This window comes from Miniopterus schreibersii (genome assembly GCF_964146895.1).
Source record: "Miniopterus schreibersii genome assembly, chromosome: 4".
In the NCBI taxonomy this organism is placed as follows: Eukaryota; Metazoa; Chordata; class Mammalia; order Chiroptera; family Miniopteridae; genus Miniopterus; species Miniopterus schreibersii.
Genome location: NC_138105.1, coordinates 25275498 through 25298832, shown reverse-complemented (window position 1 = coordinate 25298832; position 23335 = coordinate 25275498). Strand labels below are relative to the sequence as shown.

The window sequence follows — 23335 nt, the reverse complement described above, 5'->3', positions numbered from 1 at the left end:
AAAGTCAATTCCTATTTCTTCCTGAACCTCTCGGTCTTAGGCAGCCACTTATCTGCTTTTTGTCTCTGTAGGTTTGCCTATTCTGGATACCTCATATGAAGGCAACCATTTAATATGTGGCTTCTTTAACTTAGCATAATATTTGCAGGGCTCATTCACGTTATAGCATATATTAGAATTTCATTTCTTTTTATTGTTGAATAATATTCCATCATGGATATACCACATTTTATTCACCCATTCATCAGTAGATGGACATTTGGACTATTTCTACTTTTTGGCTATTATGAATAAAGTTACTGTGAACATTCATGTACAAACTTTTGGTTTGGACACGTTTTAATTTCTTTTAGGTATGCATATCTAGGAGAGCATTGCCGGATCATATGCAACATTTTGAGGAACTGTCAAACTATTTTTCTTTTTTTTTTAAATATATCTTTATTGATTTCAGAGAGAGGAAAGGAGAGGGAGAGAGAGAGATGGAAACATCAATGATGAGTCATTGATCGGCTGCCTCCTGCACGCCCCCAACTGGGGATCGAGCCCACAACCTGGGCATGTGCCCTGACCAGAAATCGAACCCTGATCGCCTGGATCCTAGGTCGAAGCCCCACCACTGAGCCATGCCTGGCCAGGCACCAAACAATTTTTCAAAGTACCTTCACCATTTCAAATTCCCACCAGCAAAGTACAAAAGCCACAACTTATTATTATCTGTCTTTTTGGTTTGGTTATAGCCATCATAATGGGTATAAGGTAGTATCTTACTGAAGTTGTGCATTTCCCTAATGGATAATGACTTTGAACATTTTTTCATGTACTTATTGGCCACTGGCATATCTTCTATGGAGAAATGTCTGTTCGGATCCTTTGCCTATTTTTAAATTGGGTTGTTTGTCCTTTTTATTGTTGAGTTCTAAGAGTTCTTCATATTCTGGATACAAGTCTCTTATATATATCGACTTGCAAATATTTTCTTCCATTCTGTGGACTGTCTTTTCACTTTCTGTATGACATCTACTGACTTTATTTTTAAACTTGTATGATTTTTTTTATAAGTTCCTTCAACCTTTTAAGATTAAAGTGTTAAAAATGTTCATTATGTTTTACAGACTACTGAAAATATTTCAGAGGGTCCCATCACATTCAAGATAAAATAAAAATCCCAGCCCTTAAGACAATTCATGATCCAGACTGCAACCACCTCCTTCAAATGTCTCTCACATACACCTTACCCTTCAGTCTACATGTCCCAAAACAAACACTTGATCTTTCCCCAGTAATATGTTTCTCCTCAGTCTTCCTCATCTTAATAAATCGTAACTCCATCCTTTCAGTTGCTCAAGACAAAGCTGTGGAGATAGTCTTGACTACTTTCATACTCTATCATTCAGTCCATCAATGGTCCATCCTGTTGGTTCTGCTTTCAAATTATATCCAAAATCTCACTTCTCACTACCTCTACTCTTACCACTCTGGTCCATATTCCAATATTCCTAATCTGTGCAGATAAGGGTAAAATGATCCTAACTATAATCTCACTAATTCCTTGCCTCCTCATAGTCTAGCCTCAACACAGCAGCCATGGTGATTTTTTTTAAACACAAGTCATCTGTCATCCTTCTAAACCCTTCAAAGGCTTTCCAATTCATTTATACTCACCTACAATGCCTTATATTATCTGGCCTCCTGCTTCTCTCAGTTCTTCTCCTACCTCTTTCCTTCTCCCTCACTCCACTCCAGGAGCTCAGGCTTTTTTTGCCTCAGGGCCTTGCTCCAACTATTCCCTCTACCCGGGATGCTCTTTTCTCCAGAGACACACTGAGTCTGTCTCCTTTAGGTCTCTGCTCAAATGCTACCTTTTCAATGGTGACTTCTCTGACCACACTAAAAATAGCAAACCTCCATCCCAAGGCTCCTTAGCCCCCTTAACTTGCTTTATTTTTCTCTATAGAATTCATTACCACATAGCACAGTATATGTTTACTTGCTTGTTTACTATCCATATCTTCCAACAGGAATATGGACTGAAGGAAGGCAGAGATTTTGTTTTTAATCAATTTCATTCACTATTATATATCTCCAGCAATTAGAACAGCTCTGGCACATAGTAAGTCCTCAAAAAATACTGAATAAACACCTAAATTTAGGGGCTAACAATCATACCTTCTCTATAACTATTAGAACACAAAGTTTTGGAAAGCACAAGCTTTAAAATGTTAGTTCTTACATTTTTCTATGGCATTTCTGATAGTCTTCTGAAGAGGTAGCTAGAAAAGGAAAAAAAAAACAATCTATTAGAAATATAATTCAGACACAGACCAGAGGCTATAAGTACTCAAGGTAAAAATAAATATTTCCTCTAAAATACATGGTATAGTGCAGTTTATTTTTTATTGTTTTACATTGTTTTTATGTCTGCCACTTAAATTAATAAAAGTATTTTCAAAATACCAAAATAAAACAAAATTATTGTAAAGTTTTATGAAATACAAGAATCTACCACCTTGTATTTGGATAGTTCTTTATAACTTTTGAGGTGCTTTTACATCTATTATGTTACTTGATCTTACAACAACCCTGTGAGGAAAACATATCATTTTACTAACCTCATTTTACATATAAGAAAAAAATAACTGGTCAAGTTGCAAAACTAATAGCTGTATACCAGGAACTTAAACTCAGGTCCCATGGTTCTTAGTCCAGTACCAACTATATAGATATGCATATTAGTAGATTCATTAGTCAAGAGAATGGCTATCAATCAAGATTTTACTGCATAGATACACTAGGTTATAACTAGGAATATGAAGAGCCATAGCTATAGTCTTGTGAGTTATAACCCTCAGCAGCTGCAGAACTCTGCTTACATAAATTAGAATATAAAAATCCCAAGGTTAGAGAAAGTGAAGTGAATGGTGCTTCTCAATCATTGCAAATCATTTCCCTGAAAGGGAGGTCCCCAAAACATAAAGGACTACAGTGGACATGTATCATCCAGCCTCTGCTCTCTGCTCTTACTGGTAACAGTTTCCTGCTTTTTCTTCTGATGGTCCAGACATGGCCTGTGATTCAATGCAGTAAGAGCCCTGCGTATCTCCCTGGCCAAAGTGACTGTTCAGGGATAGGCATATGAACTAATTTCAGCCAATGTGTAAGACCCAGGACTTCTGTTCAAATTGTTGGGAAAGAAAAGCATTCAATGCATTGGATGTGAGGCTGTGAGTATATAAACCTGGAGCAAAAAAGGATTGAGATATAAAGGGAGCTTGGCTGAGAGAATAACTGACACAGAGAGATCCTTATGAGAGACAGAAAGGAATTGGGTCCCAAGGATATCATTTGAAATCCTGGATCAAATTGTATCTGCATCTGATTTACTGCTGGATTTTTCAGTTACATGTGGTAATTAATTCCCTTTTTAACCTAATATAGTTTGAGGTAGGGTTTTTGTTTGTTTGTTTTTGTCACTTGCAGTGGACAAAGAACCAAAACTGAAATACTTGCTAAAAAGGCAGACTGTTTCTCTGAGCATTTTAGATAAGCAAAGGTGTTGCCAAACTAAACCTAACACAGAAGACAAGGCCTTCAAACACTTAGAAATATTGCCATCTAGGCAGAAAGGAGAAAGCGATTCTTTTCTGAGAATGTGTTTTTTGTGTAGCTATGACTCTTTGAACCATAGTAATGTTTCACATACTTTCACATAGCCCCCTCTCTCCAAACACATAAACAGAACAAAACAGGGAGGGTGAACCAAAAATTGAATCCAGGACTAACAAATGAATCCAACTATATTGCAAGTGATTAACAACTGCACTGAAATCAGGGGAAGGAAAGAAAAGAACTAACTTACACAACTGTGAAAAAAAGTATTTTGATTGGATACTGTAATGCTAAAGACAAAAAGAACTATACATAAATGCTTTAATCTATTTAGAAAATGTATTTCTCACAGTGGTCTGGCTTAACAATCCTAAAACAACTTTAGGTGTATACTAGAATTAAATAAGTAAGTATGTAAATAATAAAAGCACTGGACTTTAATTCATAAAATAAAATAAATATCCATAAGCCCATACTGATATAAACAGATGAATAATTGGCAGAAGAGAGACAGTTCTTTTACAGTAAAATTCTAATTAAATAATGTAGCAGGAAAGAATGAAGTAGAAAATCACCATGAGACAAACACCACAGCAATAACTGTTGCAGCCAATTTCCTCTGATGTCTGGTAATATCGGTGAATGAAAGTTTGAGGAAAGACAGGATTTTCAGAATTTCAAACTATCTTTTTCTAGATATTTATTAACTACAAAAAAAACTAGTAACTTTACAGTGGAGAAAACCAACAGACACCACCTTAAGTGATGAGGGTTTTTCCTGTGACATGAAAAAAATAATAAAAACTCACCTAAAATTGAAGAAAGGTTTGAAAACTGCGGTGCCTTCTCTATCGCTATTGCTTTACTGGTATCCAGAAGAGTGGAATTCTTGCACTGCATGTATTCTTCCAACTTGGGACACTCCCAATCTAAGAAAGCAGGGAGAAATAGCACAAAACTTTGAATAACAGCACGCAAGTAACAGGTGACCTTCCCCCTTCAGCCTAGGTAGCCAGCCCATACTCAGCTCTAATAATTAAAGTTTTGGGTGAGAAAGAGAATAAAGACAAGCCTTGATGGCCTCAAGATAGCAGATAATCTTTGGCCTATTTCCGTGCTCTAACCCACTTAATTTCAGACTTCTGCCCCATCTAAGGGACAGACAGTGTACGTGGGAGTTCCCTGTTATATTTTATGTGTAAGTTACACCTATGTCCCATTAACTATCACATCACTAAATAACATAGTGCTATTACTTGATGTCAGTTTTTAACTTTTCATTGACTTCCCACTATGGAAAAATGAGGCTATTCTCTTACATCCCCGTGTTTCCACCTTTCCCACCCTTCCCATTGTCCTCATACTATTATAGCACATATTTAATTAGATGAATATTCCATGTAGACATTATGATGGTAACTTGTCATAAAAATGCTATTTACTCTTATGGTATACCATGACCTTCTGTTTTTCCTGGGGTCAATAAGAGTCTTTTCTGTTTGTTTAGTTTCTTCTCTTTTGTTTTTCTCATCTATTTAATCCAAATTAAATTTCTCTGTGTTTTCATCTATTATTCCATTCTCTGAAGCTTCATAATGCTCTATCTTGGTGTTTTTTATCTATTGTGCTAGACGCTGTGGCCCTTTTAAACCAGAAATCATATTCTTTTTCTCTAGAAAATGTTCTTCAATTATTTCTTTGATAATTTTCTTCCCTTTATCTTTTTCTGGAACTCCTATTGGATTTCATATACTGCTTCTCTAAATTGCAATCTTTTTTCTTTCTGACTTCTCTGAAAAATTTCCTCAGCCTTATTTTCTAATACTTCTACACAGTTTTCCATTCTGCTATTGCATTGATTTTGTTCTCTGAAAAATCATTTTTCTTACAGCATCCTATTCCTATTTAGTGCATACAAAACATATATTTTTCTTACCTCAATGGATACTTTTCCCCCCCAGTATTTTCCTTTCCTGTGTTTCTATTTCTGCTAGGTTCCTTTTCTTATTTAAAATTTTTTTATTTTATTGTGGTAGGAACAGTTAACATGATATCTACCCTCTTAAATTTATAAATGTAGCCCAGCCGGGTATGGCTCAGCCGTTGAGTACTGACTTAGGATCCAGGAGATCGTGGTTCGATTCCCAGTCAGGGCACATGCCAGGGTTGCATGCTCAATCCCCAGCAGGGGGTGGTGCAGGAGGCAGCCGATCAATGACTCTCTTATCCTTGATGTTTCTCTCTCTCTCCCTCTCCCTCCCTCTCTCTCTCTGAAATCAATAAAGATATATTTAAGTATATGTATATAAATGTGTAATAGAGCATTGTTAACTACAGGCTCAATGTTGTACAACAGATCTCCAGAACCTACCCATCTTGCATAACTGAAACTTTATACCTGTTGAATACCAACTCCCCATATCCCCCTCTCCCAAGGCCCTAGCAACCAAAATTTTACTCTACACTTCTATGAATTTGACTATTTTAGATATCTCATATAAATGGAATCATACAGTATTTGTCTTCTGTGACTGACTTATTTCACTTAGCACAAGGTTCATCCATGTTGTCACATGACAGGATTTCCCACTTTTTTTTTTCCCCAATCCTCACCAGAGGTTATTTATTTAGACAGAGGGGAAGGAGGAGAGAGAAACATCGATGCAAAACAGAAACATCCATCAGTTGCATCTCATATGTGTTCTAACCAGGGATCAAACCCACAGCGGCATCAAACTCACAACCTTCCAGTGTACAGGACAACACTCCAACCCACTGAGCCACACCAGCCAGGGCAAGTGAATTAAACTCTCTAGTTAGCCTTACTTTCTTAAGGCTAACTAATATTCCACTGAAGGTATATACCATATTTTCTTTATCCATTCATCTGTCCATAGACATTTAGATTGTTTCTACAGCTGTTGTGAATAATGCTCCAAAGAACATGAGAATAAAAATGTATCTTTGAGATCCTGATTGCAATTATTTTGAATAAATACTCAAAAGAGGGATTGCTGGATCATATGATAGTTCTATTTTCAGTTTTTTTTGGAACCTCTATACTGTTTGCCATAATAGTTGCACCATTTTACATTACCATCAAAAGTGAATAAGGGTTCCAATTTCTCCACATCCTTGCTGACACATCTTTTAAAAATAATAACCATGCCAACAGGTGTGGTGGTATCTCATTATGGGCTTGATTTGCATTTCCTTGATTAGTGATGTTGAATGTCTTTTCATGTACCGGTTGGATATTTGTGTCTTCCTTGGGGAAATATCTATTCAAGTCCTTTGCCATTTTTAAATCATTATTTGTGTGTTTTCCTGAGTTGTAGGAGTTTCTTAATATATTTTTGAATATTAATCTATCATATTTGAGATTTGTAAATATTTTTTCCCATTTTGTAGGTTGCCTTTACACTGTTTCTTTTGCTGTGCAAAAGCATTTTTTTATGTAGTTCCAGTTGTCTATTTTTGCTTTTGTTGCCTGTGCTTATGGTATCATATCCAACAAATCACTGCCAAGACCAATGTCATGAAGTTGTCATCCTGTTTTCTTCTAGGAGCTTTATAGATTCTGATCTTATGTTTAAGTCTTTAACCCATTTTGAGTTGATTTTTGTGTATGGTGTAAGGTAAGGGTTCAATTTCATATTTTGTATGTGGATATCCAGTTTCTCAGCATCATTTGTTAAAGAGACTTTTCTTTCCTCATTGTGTATTCCTGGCATCCTTGTTGAAGATCAGGCAACTATATATATATATATATATATATACACACACACACACACACACACACACACACACGGATTTATTTCTGGGCTCTCTGTTACGCTGGTCTATGTCTCTTTATGCCAGTACCACATTATAATTACTGTAAAATACAACTTGCAATATATTTTGAAATCAAGAAATGTTTTCTATCTAGATGTTCTGTTATTGAAAGTAGAGGTAAATTCTCCTATTATCATATTGCTGCCTGTTTCTGCCTTCAGTTATGTCAGTGTTTGCTTTATATGTTAGATACTCTGCTACTGGGTGCACATTTATTTATAATTGTTATATGTTCCTGGTGAATTGACCATTTTATCATTTATGTCCTTTTTTGTCCTTTGTGATAGTTCTTAACTTAAAGTCTATTTTATCTAATGTAAGTATAGCCATTCTTGCTCTATTTTGGTCACCATTTGCATGGAATATTTTTCATCCCTTCACTTTCAGCATGTGTCTTTAAATCTAAAGTGAGTGAGTCTTTTAAAATCGACTCAGCCACTGTCTATTGATTGGGGAGTTTAATCCACTTACATTTAAAGCAGTTATTGATAGGAAAGGAGTTATTACCATTTTGTTAATTGTTTTTCTATCTGTTCTTGTAGTCTTTTTGCCCCTCTTTTCCTCTCTTGCCATTGTCCTTTGTGCTTTATTGCTATTCATACTGATATGCTTTGATATGTATTTTTCTTTTGTGTATTATTATAGATATTTTTTGTGGTTACCATGAAGCTTAGATATAAAACATAGTTTTAACAGTCTATTTTAAGTTTTAATAAAAATTTCAATCATATACAAAAACTCTACATTTTAATTCTCCCCTTAGTTATGTTACAATTTACATCTTTTTACATTGTGTATCCATTAACATATTTTTTAGTTATTGTAAATACTGTCTTTTAACTTTTATACTAGAATTAAGTGATTTATATACCAATTATAGTATTAAATATTCTGTATTTGTCTACATATTTACCAGTGAGTTTTATGCTTTCATGTGCTTTTATGTTGCTGTTTAGAATCTTGTTTCAACTTGAAGAACTCGCTTTAAAATTTTTTTTTTTAATCCTCACCCAAGGAGTGAGGATATTTTTTTCCATTGATTTTTAGAGAGAGTGGAAGCGGGAGAGGGCGAGAGGGGAGGAGGGGGGGAGGGGGGAGGGAGGGGGGAGGGGGGAGGGAGGGGAAACATTGATGTGAGAAAGGCATATTGACTGATTGCTTCCCGCACATGCCCCAACCAGGGTAGGGACTGAACCTGCAACCTAGGTATGTGCCCTTGAATGGGAATTGAATCTGTGACTCTTTGGGGCATGGGCCAATACTCCAACCACTGAGTAAAGCCAGCTCAGCATTTCTTATCAGGCATGTCAAGAAACGATGATTTCCCTGTGAGGCATGGCTCAGTGGTTGAGCATAGACCTAGGATCCAGGAGACTGAGGTTTGATTCCCGGTCAGGGCGCATGCTACGGTTGTGAGTTTGGTTTGATCCCCAGTCGGGGGCATGCAGGAGGCAGCCAATCAATGATGACTCTCATCATTTATGTTCCTCTCTCTCTCTCCTTCTCCCTTCCTCTCTCTGAAATCAATAAAGATATATATATATATATTTTTAAATGATTAACCCCTTCAGCTTTTTGTTGTTGTTAATCCTCACTGGAGGATACTTTTTCCATTGCTTTTCAGAAAGAGTAGAGGAGAGGGAGAAGGAAAGAGAGAAGGAGAGGGAGGGAGAGGGAGAGAGAGACAGAGAGAAACATCGATGTGAGAGAGACACATCAAGTGGTTGCCTACTGGTTGCCTCCTGCATGCACCCCAATGGGGGGCAGGGAGTGAACCCACAACCCGGGCACATGCCCTCAACTGGGAATCGAACCCTCAACCCTTTGGTGCATGGACCAATGCTCTAACCACTGAGCCACACCGGCCAGGGCAGCATTTTTTTTTGACATGAAAATGTTTAAGTTTATTGTAGCAAAAATATGTTTTACTTTTTGAAGTGTGCAAGGGACTTTTAAAATTTTTATTTATTTATTTTAATCTTTATTGTTGACAATATTTTAAATGTCACCCTTTTCCCCCCCATTGACTCCCTCCACCCTGCATCCACCACCACTCAGGCCTTCAGCTTCTGTTTGTCTGGGGAGGTCCTTATCACTTCGTTGTGTTTTAAAGGATAGTTTTGCTAGCTACAGTATTCTTGGGTGAGAGTGTTTTCTTTCTGCATCTCGACTATATCATTTCACTACCTTCTGGCCTGCAAGGTTTCTGCTGAGATATAATAAGTCTCATGGGGTTCCCATGTCACTTCTCTATTGCTGCTTTTAAACTTCTCTTTGACTTCGACAATTTGTGTGTTCCAGTGTAGATTTTTTGGGTTCATCTTAATCGAGGTTCTTTGGGCTCCCTAGGCCTGAATGTACATTTCCTTCCCCAGACTTGTAGTTTTTTAGCCACTGTTTCTATGAATAAACTTCCCTTTCCCTCCCCATTTTCTCTCATTCTCATTCTCTCTTTTCCCTCTGGAATAAATATTTTGATCTGTTTGATTTTACTTAAGTCTCTTAAGCTTTCCTTGAGTTCATTAATTGAGTTCATTCTTTCTTCTGCTTGATCCAGTCTGCTGTTGAATCCCTTATTAGATTTTTCAATTCATTTATTATATTCCTTAGCTCTAAGATTTCTGTTCACTTTTTAAAAGTTTTCTATGCCTTTCTTGGAATTATTATTTCTTTCATGCATTGTTCTCCTAAGCTCACTGAACATCTTTATGATGATTATTTCGAATTCTCTGTCAGGTAATTTACATATCTCCATTTAATCATGATCAGTTTCTGGAGCTTTATCTTATTCCTTTCTCTGGATCATGTTTCTTTGTTTCCTATTTTTCTTTGATTCTTTGTGTTGATATCTGCACATTAGGAAAAACAGTCATCTCTCACAGTCTTCATGACTAGCCTCAAACAGAAGACTCTCACCAATCAGCCCAACCAGAAATTCTGAGATCCTCTCAAACCTTCTTCCCTAGTCAAAACCACCATCTTTGTCCTTAGTAGCCACCAGGTGCCTACAGTATACCAGGTCCCATCAGTGCTCTGAGATGGAAGCCATTTCCTTGGGTAGCCACCAACTCCTTCTCTTCCCAGAGAGAAGCTGGACTCTAGTGAATACTTGTATGTCAGACCAAACCACTATCTTTGTTCTCAGCACCCATCAGGCTTCTAGAGTATGTCAGGTCTCATCAGCACTCTGGAACAGGCAAGACAGTATCCAATCCTTTGGGTAGCTCCCAGAAAATTTAGAATGTTTGATGCATGGTTCAGTCCTTTCCTTCCTTCCCCAGGGAGAAGCTGGGAGGTGGGGATTTCATGCCAATTATATGGCACCATGCTGAAGGTGGGGTTTATGGTGAGAGGGTGTATTGAATTTTCCTCCTCGCTTTGATGTGGCTGGTTTCATGCTTTTCTGGGGTTAAGCCCCTAAACTAGTTTCTAGATTTTTCACAAACGGAATTAGTCCATGTATTGCTATTGAACTGGTGTGTCCATGAGGGAAGGGCTTCCTATTTCAACACCTTTCTGACATCACGCCCATATTTTACTTTGTTTTTATCTCTTTGTGTTATGTTAGAGGCTTTCCTCAGAAGTCTGGTGATCCTTGGATCTCTGCTGATATTTAAGAGGGAGCCCTTAAAAGCCTAAGTGGACTCTCTATGGTCTACTTGTGGCTTCTCATGTAGTTGGCTTCACTGTAGGATGTTCTTCTCAGTTTTATCAAAGGACTATAGTTGCTATCTTTAGGTATTTTCTTTAGGGTTGCCCAGGTTTCTCAGGAAAGTGTCTTCCATTTTCCTGTCTGGAAAGTTCAAGTCTGGGTGCTAGTATTCTGGAAACTGAGCAGAGAAATGAGCTGTTCAACTGTAATGGGATTAGGCACTAGGTGAGCAGGACCCACAATTTAGAATGTACAGTTTCATTTAAATTCCCCCTCTCTGTGTTCAATACAGTATCTGAAGAAGTTGGCTTTTTCTGTATAATAAATAACCCCCCAATTCTCAGTGGCAGAAAATAAAAGCATTTATTAATTATTCCTATGTCTGCTGGTTGGTTCAGGTAGCTCTGCTTCACATTACAGGTATGCTGATCAACTGGGCAGCCCTCTGCACTCTGCAGGTTGCCTGGGCTGTTCTGCTCTGTACCTGTCTTTCAGGGGTCTCACAGAAGAGGCACAGCTAATTAGAATATATTCTTCTCTTGATAGCAAAAGTGTAAGAGGACAAGCCCAACCATTTAAGCATATTTCAAAGGTTTGCATATGTTTTATTCACTAATAGCCTATTGCAAATCACACTGCCAACTCCAGAGCCAAAGGGTGAAAAAGAGGTTTTGATGAGGAACACAAGTACACCTTCTCAAAAAGATCATTATTCACTGGAAGACTGTAGACAAAGGAACAATTTCTATAGTGGAACAACTTAAGATTTAAATTATTTTCTCACCTACATAATCTGGTCCTCTGAAGAGTTCAGGTGATGGGAAGCTACTTGCATTCTCTTCAAAACTCTTGCATTCTGTATAAGAATCTGTGATTGAATAGCTCAGAAGAGAACTAGAAATGTCATGCTGCGAACTTAGTCCTGTTGAATAAACAAACAAAAAGTGTAAAATGTTTAAATAGTCAACAGACTCAAAATTCTAAGAATTCAAATTTGTAGAAATGTACATGCATCTGTATGTTAAGAATGTAAAATTAGCCCAGCTGGGCGTGGCTCAGTAGTTGAGCACTGACCTAGGATCCAGGAGATCGAGGTTTGATTCCTGGTCAGGGCACATGCCCAGGTTGCAGGCTCAATCCCAGTGGGGGGCATGCAGGAGGCAGCCGATCAATGACTCTCTCATCATTAATGTTTCAACTCTCTCTCCCCCTCTCCCTTCATATCTCTGAGTCAATAAAGATATATTTTAAAAAAAAAAGAATGTAAAATTATTTCCACATACAACTGAAAAAACATACTATTGATAAGCCAATTTCACCTTAGAAAATGTTTTTGATGTACAGAAAATGCATTATAATCCTTTTCCACTGTTTTTCAAAGATTTATAGTTTATTCCTTCCCTACTTTGGTTCAGTTATAATTCTTTTTTTTAATCCTCACCCAAGGATATTTTCTCCATTGTTTTTCAGAGAGAGTGGAAGGGGGGGAGAGAGAAATAATCAATGTGAGAGAGACACGTATATTGGTTGCCTCTTGCACGTGCACGGACTGGGGCCAGGGATCGAGTCTACAACCAAGGTATGTGCCCTTGGCAAAATCGAAACTGGGACCCTTCAGTCTGCAGGCCGACGTGCTAACCACTAAGCAAAACCGGCTAGGGTCCTAGTTATAATTCTTGACTCAAACAATCTAAGTTTTATATACAAGTTACCCATTAACTAGCTGAAGAGAAGAAAGGGTGATTCTAATCATTCCATTTAGAAAACAATGTGCCTAAACATAGACAGATCAAAGGAATTGAACAGACAGCCCAGAGATAGACTCACACAAATATGAGCAACTGATTTTTGACCAAGATGCAAAGGCAATTCAGTGGAAAAGAATATTATTTTTTTTAAAAATTATGCCTGAACAATTGAATATCCATATGGAAAAGCAAAACAAAACAAAAAATTTGCACTCATACCTTCAATCATATAAAAAAATTAACTGTAAATGGACCACAGATGTAAATATAAATCCTAAAGTAACAAAACTTCCAGGAAAAAAAAGGAGAAAATCTTCATGATACTGGGTTAGATTTCTTCGATATAACAATAAAACGATGAGTCATTAAAACAATTGCAATGATAAACTGGACTTCATCAAATTTAAAATTTTCTCTTCAAAAGAGACTGTTAAGATGAAAAAACAAGCCACAGATTAAGAGAAAATATTTGCATATGCAGTGGAATCCAGAATATAAAGAACTCTGAAAACTCAATAATAAGGGAAGAAAATCTCAATAAGAAAATGGGTAAAATGTTTTAACACAGAAGCTCCCAGACTCAGAGGTCTTAAAGTTATCCTTGTGAGAGTGGACTAAAATAAAGAATTTTCCAAATAAATTATTGTGATCGAACTTAGTACTAAAAGTTAAGAACCAGAAGGTTTAGTAAGAAAAGGGAAAGTCTGCAATAGTCAACATTTATTAAACACTTCCTAATGACAAAATAGAGTTCAACACTAATAGAAATTGGTGGGCAGGCGATTAAGGGATTAAAGGGGAGCATTGCTCTGAAAACATATTATCCCCTGACCTGGAGCTAACTTATGCCTATCTCTGTTCATCCACTACCTAAGAGAACTAACTCTGTCCTTCCTATTTTGAACTTATCACACCTTTCCTTTCACTCCAACCCTCTCCTTAAAGCTGACAATTGTTTCCTACCTGGCTACTTCCTCCTGCTACCACTGCAACACTTAAATTTACCCAATCTACCATACTTCTTCACCTACTCAGATGTCAGAGGTAGGTTATTCGTCTGAGTATCTTGTGTTTCCCCTACTCCAAGTGCCCACCCTAGAGTGTCCTGTCGCTGTCCTTGCTACTTTTTACTCTTTCATCTTTTCCACCCACATGTTGTTACATGTGTCTTGCCTTTCACCTCTCAAACTTCCATGAATACCACTCACAGGAGAGCTATCCCTTTCATCAAACCCCAGAACTTAACCAGGTTCAAATTAGGAAAGCCCCATACTCACCATCTGGATTGTTGAGTAAAGAATAAATAAATGTTCATGACTATATCAGTTGAAGGCTGTTTCTGGTGTCACAAGTTAGAAATGTAAATGCATTTAAAATTACATTTATGTTAAATTATACTACACAGTTTTAAAGTCATATGGTTCTATAATATGTATAACAAAAGCTACAGTCTCTTGTCTTATACCTCATCATAATTCCCTACTGTCTAAATCAGACAATTACTTTTAACTCTATTAACTGTTTCTTTTAAGGGTATCTATTTCTAAATTAAATGTATTCAACAATTCTATTATTATGACTACTCATATATATTTACATGTGAACCATGTACTATGAGCTATATTCATCACCTTTTGATATGTTTTTGTTTTTTTCTTGGAGTTGATTAGCTAATTTTTAAATCAGTTTTCTAAGTACCTATCACTATTTCATCCCAGCTTTCTTGCAAAAGTGTAAATTTCCCCTCAATACTTTAAAAACCCCAGATTACCTATTAGTTCCTTTTTCTTTCTTTTCTTTCCATTCTTCCTGCCTCCCTTTCTCCTTTTCCTCCTCTTTCCATTTTTTTTTTTTAAAGAAGTATTGTAGTTGGAGATCACAATATACTTGCTCAAATTTGGACTGGCTGACCTCTAGACATGCTGCACAGGTGTCTTCTTGGAATTTTCCTTTATTATTATCCAAAGAAATTCTTTCACATATTTCCTGTATTAGGAACTCTGATTTCTGGATCCATGACTTCTTCTTTATCAATTTATTCTATGGTTTTGTTAGAGCATGTGTCTAAAATTTTCTTTACACTACCTTCACACTTGAGTGTTTGGCTGGGTACAGAATTCTAGACTAATATATTAAAAAGGCTGATTCCATTGTTTGAAGTTTGACAGTTTAAACCTCACTGCTCCCTCTTCCTCTTCTACTCCACATCTGGGCAAGCTGATATGAAAGTCCTGGTGCTCCATCTTTTGATGTTGGCAGCAAATTAAAACCATGCACGGGAAAACTCATTCCAGGCCCATCCTCTAACCACATAAAAACCCCAACCCAGTCTCTTTTCCCTGCTTTCTCAAGCTATTTTCAGTCCTACTCGGGAGATGCCCTCTTCCCCAAAAAGCCTCATTATATGAGTAATAAACTTTTCCATTCCCTCTTGGTATGTGGGTGACATCAGCAGTCTGAACCAAATTTTGGGTGGGGGGACCCATTCAGTCTCTGTAAGTTCTCTTTAGAATTTTAAGTGCATTTTTGCACCATATTCTAGCTTCTGGAGTTGCTCTTGAGAAGTTCAATGCCATTCATTTTTTTTTTTTTAATATATCTTTATTGACTTCAGAGAGTCTTGACTCCTGCATCACAGGTTGATGCTCAACTGCTGAGCCACGCCAGGATGGGCTGTCCTGAGGATTTTTAAATTACATGATGTTTGCTTTGGTGTGCATCTTTCTTCATTCATTGCAATGGGCAGTTGGTGGGTTTTTTTCAGGATATACACCCATGACCATTTTTAATTCTAGAAAAATTTCTATTTTTGTGTGTTTAATAATTTCCTTTCTTCTTACAATGTCTGGAACTGCTATTTTTCAAGATGCTAGAATGCCTAGACTCATCTTCTAATTATTTTTCTTTTTTAAATAGCAGCTTTATTGAAATACAATATTCCATAAGCCTCAACCTTTTAAAGTGTACGACTTGGGCCCAGTAGGCATGGCTCAGCGGTTAAGCATCGACCTAGAATCCAGGAGATCAAGGTTCAATTCCCAGTCAGGGCACATGCCCAGGTTTCAGGCTCGATCCCCAGTAGGGGGTGTGCAGGAGGCAGCTGATCAATGACTCTCTCATCATTGATGTTTCTATCTCTCTCTCCTTCTCCCTTCCTCTCTGAAATCAATAAAGATATATTTTAAAAAATAAAGTGTACAATTTGGTGGTTTTTAGTATACTCACAGTTGTGTCTCCAATGCCACTATTTTCATCTTTTATTTTCTTTTTGTTCAACTTTTAGAATATTTCCTTAAATTTATCATCTAATCCTTTACAGAATATTTTTTTTGATTTCATATTTTTAAAGAATTCTTTTTTGTTTTCTGAATATTCCTTTTTATACCAGCTAGCACCTGTTTCATAGTCATTTTTCATCATCCAGAGAATAATAATAAAACTACGGCTTTTAAAAATTTTCTCTGCATTGTCTGTGTCCCTCAAGTTTCTCTGTATTTCTTATCTCTTTATTTGAGTCTTTCTTTAAATATTCAAGAACATTAATTCTTAATGTTCAAGACTGAGGCACTAAAATATCAGTTGGAAACTGAATTCATGAGTGGAGTTTAGGAATTAGTGAGCATTACTGAAGGATATTTAGACAGAGACCAAATCATTACCGTCAGAATATAGGTCTTCTCCCGGGCAGAGAAGTTTCCAAAACAGAAATTCTCCATTCTCCTAGTTTGGGTGTACTTTCCTAAGTAGGACAGGGTGCCTGGGGGATTTACTACCAAGTATACAGAGTTTACTAATTCCCTTCCCTCCCTCCTCCTCCACTGTGAGTCTTCAATATAGCACCCCTGCCCTGAGCAATACCTAGCATTCCTAAGTCCAGACCCTCTGCTTCAATATCGCTGTACTGCCACAGTAGGAAAGAGTAGTTGCCTAGCCACACAGTGCTGGAGAAGGGATCAAAGCATCTAACTGCTACTTTTAAAGACTTCCAAAAAAAAGTTCTCCTTTTTTCAACACTATCTATACCCATTCCTTCAGGAATATGGGATGCCTCCAATTCCTAAACCTACAGCCTAAGTCAGTCCAATTCTTGGTTTGTTCTTAGTCTAGGCATCCTTTTTCCCCCAGCATTTTTTTTTTTTTTTTTTTTTGGTCTGTTAGGCCAATTATAATTTATTCATCTGCTTCCCAGATTCCAAACTTGTGGATTATCTATTGTCAGCTGAGGTCTCTCTTCTCCACCTTGTGGTTTCATGCCTTCTTTATGCCTTTATTGATACTTAAGTAAGGTTTCGGCATGGAGAATTACATGTTCAGTCTTCCACATTAAAGTCCTGAATTAATTTTCATCATATTTCAAAGTTAATAGATTCCAAGATAGAATTAAAACAACATGTTGAATAGAATTATGTGGGCTGCTCAAAACCTAACCATTCACATTTTATTAGAAAAAACATTCCAGGTTGTAACTATCAACAAATAAACTCTTAGAAATACAACCAGTTAATTAATTAGTCTATTTTCTATTTCCTTATACTTTTCATACATCAACTTGATCAAGCTAGCAACCAAGGACATTTATCATATATTTAAACTATAATTTTAGAAAATAATTACTATGGTTTAAATGGTTTTTCTCTAAATAGAGTATAAAACTCATTCAATTAGCATGTGAAACTATATTATGTCCCAAGCATGAGATAGGAAGATGAAAGGTAGTGATTATTCTCAATGGCTTTAGAGCGAAGAGTAACAAAAACAATCACACTACTGTTTGAGTCCTATGACAAAGAGTACCACAGACCTACCAGAATAGAACAGTTAATGTAGAAAGAGAGGAGTGGCCGAGAGAGGCTTCGCAGAAGAGATGGGACCTGAATTTATTTTTGAAGAACAGTAGACATTAACCAGGCAAAGAAGAGAGGAGAAAAAAGTATTCGTTGAGCATCTCCCATGTTCTTCTGCACTATATTCTAGGAAATATTCCTCCACCCTATCTTCTAACTCGTTAATTTGATTTTCAGCTGAATTCATTCAATAGTAGGCTCATTTATTGAGTTTTTAAATTTGTTATTTTTTATTCTGGGAAAATACAGGGATATCCCCCTGTATTTTCTGGGTATTGTAGGTTGCACAGGGGCACTGCCCTAATTATCTGGCTAGTGTCCACAGTGGAAGTCTCTGGTATCAGAATTCCCATTCCAGAGAGCCATGCGGTATTTTTATCCTGGGGTTATTAAGCATAATCTATCTTTATTTTTTTCTCCCTCTGCTATCCTTGCAGCAATCTGGAGTTACTTCAGACTCTCCTCTGCTTCTCATGCCAGCCCCAACACTAACTCTTGGGAGCCAACCACTTAGTTCACTTTGCTTGGGAGTAGTTCCCTGGGTTTTATCCTGGCAGCAGGTACTGTAGCTGCCAGTTTTTTTATATAAGAAGGGAATGAGGAGAGGAGGCCAGGCCATGTAATGCAGAATATAGTCCATCACCTTGACACTTCCTTTAAGGTCCCTTCTATCATTGCTTTTTTTTGCATTTGTTGGCCAAACATTTCGAGTACCTCTAGAACTATTCTTACCTCTGCAGGAGTTCTTTCTCCGCTCTTCATGTATTCATTAATCTGATCTCATCTGCTTTTAAGAATTCCTCAGTATTTCTGTTGTGCTGATGATATCCTTTCTTGTTTTCAAAAATAACTTCAATTACACCAATATGTATGTGGCTCACCAGCAGCCCTCCATATCCAACTGCCTATTTGACACTGCTACTTAGTCATCTTAAAGGCACTCATAACTTAATATATTAAAAATGAGACTTATGATGTTTCCCTCAAACAAGATTTTTTCAGTGAATGGTACCACTTTATATACCCAGTTATCCAAGCCAGAAACAGGTGTCATCTTTGATAATTCCATCTCCTTCACTCTTCACTTGCCAAATTCTGTCAATTTCACTTCCTAAACTAGCCATCAAATAGGCCAACATCCTTTCACTTCCACGGTCATCTCTTAGTAAAAAGTGCCAAGGTTTCTCCCCTAAAATACTGCAATAGCCTCCTAACTAATCTATTTACATCCACTTCTTTCCATAGTGTAGCTAAAGTGATCATATCAATCTCTATTTAAAAGACTTCACTGGCTTCCTGATGCTCCGAAGATAAACACCAATAGGTCTGCCATGGCCTGCAAGGCCTCTGTCTGTCCAACCTTGCCTCATTATCACATTTCTTCCTCTTTCTCTGTACTGGAGCCACACTGGCCTTCTTTTAGTTCACTGAACACATAATGCTCGGTCCCATGGTAGGGTCTTTGCACATGCTATTCCCTCTACCTGGACTGCTCTTTACTCATCTCTTTACATAGTTAATTTCTACTCTTCTTCAGATCTCAATTAAATTGCTTTTCCCTCATGCAAGCCCTCCCTAATCTCGCCAACTATAAAACTCAATTAGTTACACTAAAGTCAATCTCTCTTTTGTAGCAATTATCAGAATTGAAATTTACTGGTCTGTGAGAGGATGAGGGCCAAAGCCCAGGCTGAAGGATTCACCTTGGACTACTGAGAAATACACCTCTTTCATTAAGATGGGAAGATGACACAAATACAAGTGGATATTTATGCTTATAAGAAAGAAAACAGAGGGAGTTCACATCTGACAGTCTTACCTGATACAAGTTCACCAGTTGATGAACTACTGTCAACCTGGAAGTCATCAGTCACTGACTCCTATGTGAAATAAGAATTAAAGATAGCACAAATTATGAGACTGAATATTTTTATATTATAATATTATATCACATTGATTTGGTCATTTTGAAAATAAAAATCTAATGTCATCTTTGTATATTAGTTTCATATGTATAATAGATTCTTTTAGCTTATTGATCACAGATGTAATTTGGCATTTAATATTAAATCTGAAAATAAACATAAAATATAATATTGTAGACATATCTAGGAAGTCAACAAAAATACTTCTCATTTAACTACTATGGGATAACCCAGCGACCAGAAGATAAAGGTATTCTTCTTCTTCTTTTTTTAATCCTCACCTGAGGATATTTTTCCCATTGCTTTTCAGAGGGGGGGGGGGAGGCGAGGGGGGGAGGGAGGGGGAGAGGAGGGAGGGAGGGGGGAGGAGAGGGAGGGGGGAGGGGAGGGAGGGGGGAGGGGAGGGAGGGGGAGAGGAGGGGAGGAAGGGGGAGGGGAGGGAGGGGGAGGGGAGGGGGAGGGGAGGGAGGAAAGTATTTGTCTTATGATAACAAGGAATACAAAAAAAACTTCTGCAGCAAGATATCCACTGACACCTCTAACAGCAAAACCTTGGAAACAATTTTAATCCTTTAACCACAGGAAAAGTTATATAATTACAATATACCTATAAGACTAAGCATTATGCAAGACACTAAAAATTACATATTTTTAAGTATTTCTATAGATTATTTTTAGTGAGAGAGGAAGCGGGGAAAGAGAGAAAAACATCGATGTGAGAGTGGAACATCAATCAGCTGCTTCCTTCACACCCCCTACCAGGGATCAAGCCTGCTACCCAGGCATGTGTCCAGATCGGGGATTGAACTGGCAACCTTTCTGTCCACAGGACAATGCCCGACCAACTGAGCCACACCAGCCAGGGCTAAAAAGCATATTTTTGAAGACTATTTAATGTTAGAGGAATATACAATGAGATAATTTGTAAAATGAAAAAAAGGCACACAAAAAAGAATGGAAAGAAATATATAAAAATTAAAAGAAACTGCTTAAACACTTTTTGAGTAGTCTGAATCATCTACAAGGAACAGTTATAATCTGGGGTAAAAGGCTTTTAAAAAAAATGATTTTGGTTGAAACTGCCTTCCCTTAAAAAACATGTTATAGAGGAATAAACTAAAACACTGGAATATAACTATCAACTTTAAGGCTAATGTCAGGTGAATCACAAACAATTTTTAAAATCTGAGTTTCTCCAAACTACTGCTATCCATCTCTAAAATATTAAACAGAGTTCATATTAAATACAGTAGATCAAGAAGTTATACCATATTCTAATGGTAATGAATCCTCTGTTTCTAGTTGTTAACGGAAAGTCAAATGGGACAACATGAAAATGGCTTTAAAATGTTTAAGGACAGAAGGGAGTTAGAAACACAAGAAACATTAGAAACGTTTTCTATCTGTCATGCAGAAAATTAGCCAGTGGTAGACAATTCTCAAACTTATGTCAAGGGAGAGAAAAAACAAAAATGCACGGCTATGAATCTGCCAAAATCAGAAACTCAAGGCCCTACCTGAAGACGCAGCATCAATGTTTATAAAAACATTAGAAAGCTATGTAGTCTCTACTGAACAAAGACCACACCACATTATACTTTCATCTGGAGGTACATCAGGTACTGCTGGTTTGTAAACTAAGTGTATCCATGGATCACAGGAGAAACATACATACACTCAATGGAGCAATCTTCTCATCCTGGGTCTCTTCTTCACTAGTGCTACTTTCTTGCAGGCTTTTCTCCCCTGCGACTCCCAACTGACAGCTAACAAAAAAACAACACAGTTAGCACTTTCTGGACTTGGTTCTCCATGTCTCTGTTCACTGTTGGCACACTACCCAGAATCTGAAATCCTCTTTTGGGGACATCATTAGGAAAAAGTAAGAAGCAGAGTGGGTAAATTGTACCAATTCCCAACTGATGCCATGAATGGTTTCCTGGATGCTTTATCTCACTTGGTTTTGGGTAAGTTGGCAAAATTTCCTCTTTTAAAAAATAATTATTCTCTGAAGTCAAATTTCTGGGTCTATGTTCTGAGAAGAGTGAAATCAAAGCTTCTATTTATTTATTGTCTTCGTTGACTCAGAACGGGAGGCTATTAGCCATTAGAAAAGTAGGATTGAAGGTCTGAGAAGGAAGCCAGAAAGCACAGGGTTGTTACTCGCGGCTACGCACCTGGGCAGCCCAGAGCTGCTACCGCCCTGCCCACTCCGCTCCGCCTTCTCGGCGATCTTCCGCAAACCGTGAGCTTTGCCATTTCCTTTCAGGCCTGAAGAAGGGCGGCACCTTTCAGGGCATAAGCCTTGGAAGCCAGCCTTCTGGCTTCAGGGGTCCCTGGGGCCCAGGCCCAGCTACCACCCCCTCCCCCACCCCCAAGCTCTCCCACCCTCAGGCCAGTCCAGCAGAGCTTACAGTGGGCCGGGAGCCTTCGGCTCGGACCTGGGGCTGCCTCTGCCATCACCGGTGGGCCAAGGTCTGGCGTCGGGGTCAGGTTGAGCCTCTGGCCGGTCCTCTTCTTGCGAGTATAGACCCGTAGCGGCCACATTGCCACTCACCCGCAGGCCTCGGGGGGGGGGGGGGGGGGGGGCTCTTGGTCCGCAACTGTCTGTCTTGTCGTCTTCCTGAGGAACTGGGCTACTGTCGGAGGTACTCGACGTCCAGGGGCGGCCCGCGGAGCAGCCTGAGAGGAATACAGAGCAGAAAAGCAAAGCGCCTGCACCACCTACCCCGGCGCTGGCCCGGAGCTGCCTGCCCGCTCCCGCCTTTTTATCTCCGCCGGGCGGCGCGCTAAGGCTTCTGGGAAGACGGAGCAAGATGGCCGCCGCCCGGCCGTCCTGGAGGCGCAGAGCCCTGCTATTTGACCGTGGTCCTGCCGGCTCCCTCGCTTCGCACTGACAGGAAGCTTACAGGAAAAAGACTTTTTCTTCCTGCAGGAGTTTGCGCCGACATGTGCTCCTGATGCCTCAGCTGCTCTCCTTACTGACTCCGCAGTAATGGGGTGTTAGATGTCTGAGCACGGGGGGCCGAGCTGGGGGCCGGCCTGACTCCGCGCAGGAAGGCCAGAGAGGAGCGAAAGCACGCTGATGCCACAGGGAGTGTCCACTTGGACAATCAACTTCAGTCTGCTGGGGGGAAATGGTACTTGAGAGTTTATCCAAGCATTTGAAAATCTTGGGTTCCAGAAGTTTCTTTTCAAGGACAAGCAGAATGCTCTAGCCCCTTGTGTCAGGGTGGAGAATGCCACAGGGGCGCCCCTCCTAGTTCCTGGGGCTCCGCTCTTCTGCGCTGCGCCATGGGGGGACATAGGAATGACCTCCCTCTCTCTGCATACACGCAGGTTGAACCATCTGGCTGCATCTAATGAGCATATTGTGCACATAATAACCATTTTTTTTTTTAAAGAAATACAATAACTTTCTTTTTTCCTATTTTCTTTTTGTTTATGTGGATCTTGTGATGTTATTGCAAAAAACGTATTATGACTTTCATTTATTATTTTTAAAATTTAACCAAAGAACTTATATGCGTGTCTGCATAACCCACGGACACAGACAATAGTGTGGGGAAGGCCTGGTCGGGGGTGGGGGGGGTGGAGTTTGTCAGTGGGGGAGAAAAGGGGACATCTGTGATACTTTCAACAATAAAGATAAATTTTAAAAAATTAAAAACAATCTTTAAAAAAAATGACATTTGTAGAGATGAAATTACAAAAACTCAA

General features: G+C 38.5%; 1 protein-coding gene across 1 annotated transcript in view; it reads right to left on the bottom strand.

Annotated features, from left to right (window-relative positions):
* Nucleotides 1–22162, bottom strand: part of MEIKIN (meiotic kinetochore factor) — a gene marked incomplete at both ends in the record, with an annotated part of 63557 nt that extends 41395 nt beyond the window's left edge. Inside the window, 7 exons of the mRNA XM_081136734.1 lie at nucleotides 2234–2273; nucleotides 4419–4538; nucleotides 11883–12020; nucleotides 19510–19570; nucleotides 21291–21381; nucleotides 21793–21886; nucleotides 22057–22162. Coding sequence (XP_080992860.1) covers nucleotides 2234–2273; nucleotides 4419–4538; nucleotides 11883–12020; nucleotides 19510–19570; nucleotides 21291–21381; nucleotides 21793–21886; nucleotides 22057–22162 — 650 coding nt within the window. The remainder of the gene's footprint in view (nucleotides 1–2233; nucleotides 2274–4418; nucleotides 4539–11882; nucleotides 12021–19509; nucleotides 19571–21290; nucleotides 21382–21792; nucleotides 21887–22056) is intronic.
* Nucleotides 22163–23335: the final 1173 nt, after the last annotated feature.